At 38.2% G+C, this 9,156-nt stretch overlaps 2 protein-coding genes and 1 long non-coding RNA gene across 3 annotated transcripts; 2 read left to right on the top strand and 1 right to left on the bottom strand.

The window, feature by feature from the left end:
• Positions 1–871: 871 nt before the first annotated feature.
• Positions 872–2,658, top strand: LOC128016360 (aerolysin-like protein). Its single transcript, XM_052600842.1, has 2 exons — positions 872–935; positions 1,375–2,658. Exon 2 carries the CDS (start codon positions 1,393–1,395, stop codon positions 2,338–2,340), a length of 948 nt encoding a protein of 315 aa, XP_052456802.1. The 5' UTR covers positions 872–935; positions 1,375–1,392; the 3' UTR covers positions 2,341–2,658.
• Positions 2,659–4,539: 1,881 nt separating this feature from the next.
• LOC128017410 (aerolysin-like protein) lies at positions 4,540–7,869 on the bottom strand. The gene is made up of 2 exons (XM_052602787.1): positions 7,763–7,869; positions 4,540–5,714 (listed from the first exon to the last, which is right to left on the bottom strand). The coding sequence occupies exons 1-2, from the start codon at positions 7,766–7,768 to the stop codon at positions 4,755–4,757; spliced, it is 966 nt and encodes a 321-aa protein (XP_052458747.1). The 5' UTR covers positions 7,769–7,869; the 3' UTR covers positions 4,540–4,754.
• An 845-nt stretch (positions 7,870–8,714) lies between these two features.
• On the top strand, positions 8,715–9,143 carry LOC128016359 (uncharacterized). The gene is made up of 2 exons (XR_008184154.1): positions 8,715–8,816; positions 8,923–9,143. It is a non-coding gene; the product is annotated as an uncharacterized LOC128016359 (long non-coding RNA).
• Positions 9,144–9,156: the final 13 nt, after the last annotated feature.

Raw genomic sequence — 9,156 nt, 5'->3', positions numbered from 1 at the left:
AATATAAAAATGGAATTTTACTTAATTCCATATAATAATATGATTTATAGTTTATGATCAAAGAGACATTCCCAGAATGGCATTAACCATTAAATTACACAGTATGGAATGAGTACATCAAGTTCCCAGATGAGCTACAAAGTACATATACTGACCTAATATTATATGAATAATGTGTTCATGTTTTAATGAGTTACCTAGCATAGAGTAAATCTAACAAAAACATAATAATAATGTAGAAACATACTGCACTAGAAACATGGTTAAACCGACCTTGCTGGAAAAGCCCAACAATAACCAAAAGCAGCTGTTTCTAAACAAAATACATTTTCATGAAAACAGTATGTGTGTACAATATTCTAACCTGGGAATGAACAGTTGTTGGCCGTTAGAATGTGCAACTGTGCCATGAAAATTGTCACTGTGATTGTACATGCAAAATAAAAGCCATGCAGAAACCTGTTTTGCAATGTAAATAAAAGGTTAGGTCTGAATGCAAAATATGCAAAAGTAGAACTGGGGAAGGGTTTTCTTTGAACTGTGTGATGTCAACAGATATTGGAGAGTTGAATGCAGTATTTCCAAACCATCAAGATGACCTGAGAAATAAATTAATTCCATTAAAGGTTAAAGATTAATCAACAATTTTCTGCAAGTGAAACTACTACTTAATATAATTATAGTTCAATAAACGATTAAATACATTTAAAAAATCCACATATAAGTATGGTGCTTTAAGGCGTGTTGGAAACATTATTTTCATATTCAAACACTGATTACATTGACCTGGGGTATCTTGGTGTTTTTCCAGGTACCGCCAGCCCCCTTTGGAGCTCTATTTAAGCAGCATCCTGATCAAATACATATCACTTTTCTGGCTTTTATTAGACGAGCTGATTTTGAGAAGTTCATCAGACTACAGTCATCTACAGTATGTGAGTATACTTCCAGTCCCGAGCACTTATGATGTTTTTTATTGCTTCTTATACTTTTCCAGGGGATTATTAGAGGATAGCACATCCATGTATTCCAACCCTGTTCCTAGATGTGTCAGCAGTGAACATTTTCTGTTAAACACAGCTGAATCAGTTTGTCAGCTCATATTAGAGACTCTAAAACCTGAAATGGAAGGGTAAGATAAGAAAGAAATCAAAAAATGTGTACTGCCGGTAAGCCTCTAGAAACAGGTGTGGGAAGCACTTCTATAGTTATGCTTTATTTAATATATGAAGGAAAAATATATTCTAAATGACCTCAAAACAACTGCGGGAAATACTTATTGATTTTAAATAATAATACTCAAGGGACATGTACTAGTAATATAAAATATTTTTGACTGCCAATGATAATATTCATCTGTGATGTAACTTTCAGATCTATTTACTTTCTAAGATGTCCTACCCAGCAACTCTAGAGAAAATTGGTGGTGGAGGAGGTTCTTCATTTTCATTTACGGGTGAGAACAATGGTGCCAGTTTAGAGAAGATCGGGGTCTGGGTGGGAGGATCTCAGGTCAAGGCTGTGAAAGTTTGGCTTTCAGATGGCAGAAGTGATAGCTTTGGATATCCATCTGGACCGTATCAGGAGTACACGTTCCAGCCTGGTGAGTGTTTCACCTCACTGTCCCTCTGGGGGAACGGAGCAGGAACACGTCTTGGAGCCATCAAATTCAAGACCAACCATGGTGGAAACTTTTTTGCATCAATGACGAGCTGGGGTTTAAAAACCGAATATCCCATAGATGTCGGCTCTGGTTATTGTTTGGGAGTTGTAGGAAGATCTGGTGCAGATATTGACTGCATGGGATTCATGTTTCTCAATGCAGTTCAATCAACAGTTCTCACCAATGTCAACTATCCCACAATAAACCAACTGATACCACAGGTGACCGTGGAAGAGATCAAATCTGTCACTTACAGAAATGGCTCTTCTGCCGAACAACCACAAAAAATTGAAACCTCGAAGAAAGTGACCAAAACATCTTCATGGTCGATGACTAACAGCTTTACAGCAACATTTAGTGTGGGAGTGAAGGCAGGGATTCCAGATGTTGTAGAAGTTTCTACAGGATTCAGTTTCACCATTGGAACAGAAAGCACCTATAGGCTGGAGCAGACAGATGAGAGAACCGAAACGCTATCTAACACTATAAATGTGCCACCTAAAAAGAAGATTGATGTTGACATCACCATCGGCAGAGCCACGTTTGACCTGCCTTACACTGGCACAGTGATCATCACTTGCAAGAACGGCAGTGTGTTACAGTATGAAACCCAGGGTCAATACAGAGGCATCACTTACACCGATATCAAAATGGATATTCAAGAATCTGATCTGTGATCTGTGTCAAGACGGGTTGTTTTTGGCTGGTCATTATCTAATTTTACCAGCAATGTATCAGTTGTTCTACATTTAATTATCTTGTTGGAGGCTTTTTTCCTCTGGTCCAAAAGACACGTTGCTCAATGATTTTAAACAGGGGGAACACATATTCTGCATTGTTTTGTCTGAATAATATTTTCTGATTCTTTTACAGAATATACATATAGCATCATACTTTGTGTAAGCCCCTCATCAATATCCACTAAAATCTCTAATAATTTGATGTACTTCTTTACATGAGAATTTCAAATGTGTTTACTCTTACATTTAATAAAAGCATTACATGAGCCCCATGTGTAGACTGAAGTTTATAATAGTAGATAAATCTCTATTTAATATTGTAAATGCTCTTTGTTGTATTTACAATAATGGTTTCATTTGAAGTCTTATTGTTCCAATTGATTGATAATGTGAACTTTGTATAATTAATTTTATTACTGACAATACAAAACTGTTCTAAGTAGCCACTTGATACAATATTTGATTCAAAACACACCAGAATCACCACACCGTAACATTATTATGATTAATATGCACAATATTTTGTAGTGTCAAAATTCTAAGTGAACAACTTCATTCCGTACATCTGTTCACTCTGTTTCCAAGGTTACATGCCTTAAGCTCAAAATCCAATGGAGACTGGCCCATTCTATTCACTATTAGCTTCTGCTTTTGTATTTATCTTTAGACATTCTAAAATCACTATTATAACAGTTGAAATCATATTTTGATTTAAGTTTACCACTTAATTTGAACTGGGGTACCAGTTTATGCCATTAGTGCTAGAGCAGCGGTTTTCAACTCCTGTCCCCTCCTATCACTTCAGACATTTGTTCTATTTGTCCATAATTGCCTTGCGAAGTGGACATCACCAAATTTTCACCACGATTCCAGTTTGATGTGAGAATGTATTCAATTCAAAGGGCATTAAAGTGTGCAAGACGAGAATTTAAATTGTCTTTATTTACAATGGTATATTATGTCATACTTCTCTAGTAAGTTTCATATGTGTGTGTGAATATGCTGCAGGCAGCAGCGCAAATCCATGAATTAATGTTCCAAAGAGAAGAAAACTTTAGTGGATTTCCCCTGGTCAGGGCATAGGGAGTAGTGAACACTGTAGGGACCATTCAAAAGGGAAACACAGTTCATTCACATTGCTTTCTTCTAACGAGCTTCTTATCTGAATGCAAAATATGGATGCGGTGGGGGGGGGGGGGGTTGTGGTGAATACAGGAGTTGAAAACCCCTGTTGGGGTGTCATGTCATCTGCTGGTGTTGGTCCACTGTTTTTTCTGAGGGCCAAGGTCAACACAGCTATATACCAGAAAGTTTTAAAGCACTTCATGCTTCCTGCTGCTGACCAACTTTATGGAGATTCATTTAATTTTCCATCAGCTGGCAAAGCTATCAGTACCTGGTTTAAGGACCATGGTATCCCTGTTCTTAATTGGCCAGCAAACTCGCCTGACCTTAACCCCATATAAAAGCCATGGGGTATTGTGCAGAGGAAGATCCCAGACCCAACAATGCAGAAGAGCTGAAGGCCACTATCAGAGCAACCTAGGCTCTCATAACACCTGAGCAGTGCCACAGACTGATAGACTCCATGCCACGCCATATTGCTACAGTAATTCAGGCAAAAGAAGCCCGGATGAAGTGTTGAGTGCTGTACATCCTGATACTGAAAATGGAAAACAGTTAATTTTCTGAGGTATCTTTATGGCCTTGATATTTTTTTGGGTTAAACATGGGACAATTCCATATTTTAAAAGGGATTGGAGGCAACTCTACCCAGGTTGCATTTTTACTTCCATTTATCTATAACTTGTGATTCTTACCCCATCCTGCTTCAAACTTTTTTTTGCATAAGTGTTAACATTTTTGGCACCCAATATACAGCATACAACTATGCATTAAAATATTTGCGGTTTAATAAATTACCCTGTATTTTAGTTTAAGTGGTTATTCAGTCATTTAAATAAATGGTACAGTACTCTTGTGGAACACACTTAGCCTTCGTGGTCATTGTCGTATTTTGCATATTTCCAGAGGCTTACTTTCAACAACCTGCTTAGTTAAAAGATTCTCAGCAGGGCTTCTAAACCAAATATGTCAGAACAACTTTAAATAGACAAAACGGTCTATACACCGGGATCATTAAATGCTTTTATTAAGTGCTCTTGTATAAAAGTACAAATCTGGTATTAGAGATTGACTTTAAAGAGAATGCACAAATATGAAGTGACAAACATTTTGTAATAGAATTAGAGAATGTTTGGAAAAGCAGAGTATTTCGGAGCAAACCGAGTGATACATTGCTGGTAAAAGTCAGATAAAGCCCAGCCAAAAACAATCAGACAGTCTTAACATTACAGATCAGATTCTTTAGTATTCACTTTTATATCAGTGTAAGTGACACCATTGTATTGACCCTTGGTTTCATACTGTAACACACTGCCGTTCTTGCAAGTGATGATCACTGTGCCAGTGTAAGGCAGGTCAAATGCGGCTCTTCCGATGGTGATGTCAACATCAATCTTCTTTCTTGGTGGCACATCTACAGTGGTAGTCAGAGTTTCGGTTCTCTCATCAGTGTACTCATGGCTGTAAGTGCTTTCCGTTCCAACGGTGAAACTGAATCCTGTAGAAACTTCTACAACCTCTGGAACCCCTGCCTTCACTCCCACACTAAATGTTTCTGTAAAGCTGTTAGTCATCGACCATGAAGATGTTTTGATCATTTTCTTTGAGGTTTCGACCTTTTGCTGTTGTTTTTCAGAGGAGTCATTTGTGAAAGCAACTGATTTGAGCTCTTCCACGGTCACCTGTGGTATCAGTTGGTTTATTGTGGGATAGTTGACATTGGTGAGAACTGTTGACTGAACTGCATTGAGAAACATGAATCCCATGCAGTCAACATCTGCACCAGCTCTTCCTACAACTCCCAAACAATAACCAGAGCCAATATCAATGGGATATTCGGTTTTTAAACCCCAGCTCGTCATCTTTGCAAAAAAATCTCCACCATGGTTGGTCTTGAATTTGATGGCTCCAAGACGCGTTCCTGCTCCATTCCCCCAGAGGGACAGTGAGGTGAAACACTCACCAGGCTGGAATGTATACTCCTGATACGATCCGGCTGGTTTGCCAAAGGTATCACTTCTGCCATCTGAAAGCCAAGCCTTGACAGCCTTCACCTGCCAGTCTTCCACCCAGACACCAATCTTCTCTAAACTTGCACCATTGTTCTGACCGGTAAATGAAAATGCCGACCCTCCTCCACCACCAATTTCAAACAGAGTTGTTGGGTAGGACATCTTTGAAGAAATCTGAAAATTAGGTCACAGATTTAAAAGCAGAATTTACAGAGTTCCAAGTCCAATACATCAATCTATTTATTCTAAAAGGTGAATAAATAATTCCGTCAAGTTCCATATAAAGAGATTTTGGCGTATTTATATATATATTTTTTTTTTCCATTGGTGTACAAGTTTCACAATTCAACCATCTACCAACACCTTAGCAATTAAATATGGGGCGCCATTTTTAAAGTGGCTCACGCTGAAGAAAAAAAAAAAAAAAAAAAACCCACACACACACAGGCATGATTTTTTGATGGTCACTTTTTAGCACATTTACAACAATATTTGCCAACTTGGAGACTTTCAATAGTTAAATATAAATTAAAATGTAACACCTAAATGTTAAATATAAATCTTCAGTCTTAAAATGTTTCGGGTGAAACTAAATATTTAGCTAAGATGATGAGGTCAGTGTGTGTGCATAGTGTCAAATAAGTAACGAATAAAAACAATCTCAGAGGAAATTGACTCTTGGACATGGAACCGGCAGGTTTGTGCTTAAAATACGCGATCGGCAATCGGCCAGTTTTTGGTCTTTTTTCAGCCGATTTTTCCGGAAGTGCGCCCGCTTGCACTGACTACATTGTAATTATTCGCTATGTAATTTGTGTGGAAGTATTTTAAAAGATCCGTGCACAGGACACGGGCAGCCGTTCAACGCTGGAAGTGCAGTGCTACACATCTGACGCACAGATAGCAAGAAGCGAACAGCCAACTGCACAAAATAAGAGTCCCTTTCCTGTGCTCACTAAAGCTGCGCGAGTGTATCTGTACCGGTCCCGCCCAGGCAGCAAGGAAGTCGACCGGAAGTTGAAGTCGGCCACGTGCCGCCATCTTGTAGCAGAACTTTGCGTTAGCATCCCATTGACCTCCTATTCATTTTGGCGTCACTTTGACAGCGAATAACTTTACATCTGAGGCGTTTAACGACTACATTTGTCCATTATTTCTGAAGATACACAATGTATAAAGGGTTCCATTACCTTCGGTTACATTATGGCACCGTAGAAACCGTTTTTGTAAAAATAGGCTAACGATTGCGTCATAACCACTCGACTCGGTCACGCAGGAGAGAAATTACCGTACAGACAGGAGGAGAAGCTCGCAGGCAATTAACTTAATATGGCGTACTGGAGTTACATTTTAAAACACTATACAAAATAATTAATCAGAATACTTACTCTCCGCTCAAGCTCGCGGTCTCTGCAAGATTAACGATGGCAGTTTGCACGCACAGCTACTAGAAGATTTAAATCTGTCAGACAGGTTGCTGACGTCGTCAAGCTTAGTTTGAGTCTGCGCGTCAGAAACGCAAGTCTTTTGAGAGCACTGTTCTAAAGGTTTAAATTGGCAAGACTTAAAACACATGCAATGCAACTTAATTTACAGCAAAAGTGCAGTTTACGTCACACACACACACACACACACAATACGGTCCGGGAGCCTAGGTTTGTTAATTTAATTTATTAAAACAAGCTACTCCCTGCAGTGCAAAAACTAAACTACACTATTGATGGGCAGGTAATGAGGTCATGCCATTAAATATGGGGGGGGGGGGGGGGGGGTAGTAGTAGAAAACGTGTACAAGGCAAGACCTAGTTTAGCAAGTAGTAAACGGTCTCAACATTTTACTAGGATGGGAAACGGTCAAGCACGTTTTAAGATATTTGAAAGGCAGCCAGAACAAATAACTGTTACAGGAAAGGTAAAAGTGAGAACTTCATGCATACATACAGCGATCCAAATTGGGCAGCTGATGTAACAGACGGAGTAACATAGGTTACTGCATTAGCCTAAACAAATTGGACTCATGGAAGACCATCTATAATATTCTTGTGGCCACGATATATCTAGCTCCCATAAGTGAAAATGTCGCAGCTATGGCAAAACCAAATGAACAACTGAACACCACTTGTATGCGTTACATAAGCATCATAATGAGAAAACTTGAATGCACATGCAAATCAGACATTGCCATAACAAAATAAATTACTTTTTAAAAAGTTAATTCTTACCTCCATTTTTTTTCCCCTGCTAAATACTGTATGCTGTCACAGAGCTCTGCTTCCTCACATGTAGAAAAAGGAAGAACGACTTCTTATTCTTATAGCTTGTTTGCAATCACGTGATTCAGGTGAAGCGGGAAATTCAGATGGAGGGCGGGAAGTGGAAAACTACTGGGGCCAAGATGGCGGCGATGTAGGTGGTTGTGTTTTTACTCTACAGCTAAATAAATGTGAAGCGGTGACATAACCAAATGCTTAGGGATATATATATATATATATATATATATATATATATATATATATATATATATATATATATATATATTTTTATATATATATATATATATATATATATATATATATATATATATATATATATATATATAAAGTTCTGTTAGCCACTCTGGTCCACACTCCAGTATAGTAGGTGGCGGTAAATGCACCTTAAGTTGGTCTGCCAACCGCCAGTTAAACTATAAAAGAAGAAGAAGAAGAATGCACCTGACACTTGTTTGCAAACCGCAAATAATAACAAAAGAAGAACAACCAACTGGCGATAAGTTGGCATAAATTTAGACTGGTGATAAAATGGGCATAAAAAGTCACATAATTCCCCTTCGGACATATGGGAAAAAAGGAAAGAAGAACGTTAAGCTTAGCTTGACATGGCTTGCAACATATCTGTTTGATCAGTTTGAGGATTCAGCATCGGCCTCTAGTAGCACAAACGGTTTCACAATGGTTTGATACAGGGGCATTGCTAGACCCTTTCGCTGGGGTACATGCCCCAGTATAATTCTAAAAGTAAAAAGTTTAAGTTTTCATTTACATAATATGTAAGTGTATTTATTTACATTGATAATAGCAGCAAAAAGGTATATATGCAAAGTAGTAGCTTAATTCACCCTTGTAAAAGGGAAGCAGTCACGCACTTTAACCAAAACTCCTGCCGTCCTTTCACGCAGAAATCAATGTGTGTCAGTGTTTCTTTGCAACAACTGCAGCACGCAGCCTGGTGACGACACGTGTATGAGGTAGGATATGAAAACATGACCAAACTAAAGTAAGTGTCTAAATAATATTGATTGTATAATTTTGACTCGATCACTGATCGATCCTGTAGATGGACGTCAGAATTATTATTATTATTTTATTTTTTTTGTGCAAAGAAGGGAAGGGGAAGCATAAAGAAGAGATAAGACTTGATAAACAAACTACAGTACATCCCCAGCCAGATCTCGGAGGAAAAAGTCTAAGGAAAACCTGTCAAGTCTGTAGAATTGCAATGTTGCTGAGAAAAACAATTATGTGTTCTGTAGGTCTACTTTCAGATATGAAATGAATATTTAATTCCCTGTTGAATTAAAGTTACATGAACAGTTGTCAGTAACTATGGCTGAGAT

This window comes from Carassius gibelio, chromosome A7 (genome assembly GCF_023724105.1).
Source record: "Carassius gibelio isolate Cgi1373 ecotype wild population from Czech Republic chromosome A7, carGib1.2-hapl.c, whole genome shotgun sequence".
In the NCBI taxonomy this organism is placed as follows: domain Eukaryota; kingdom Metazoa; phylum Chordata; class Actinopteri; order Cypriniformes; family Cyprinidae; genus Carassius; species Carassius gibelio.
The sequence above is the reverse complement of the archived record's forward strand: the minus strand, read 5'-3'. Positions and strand labels throughout refer to the sequence as shown.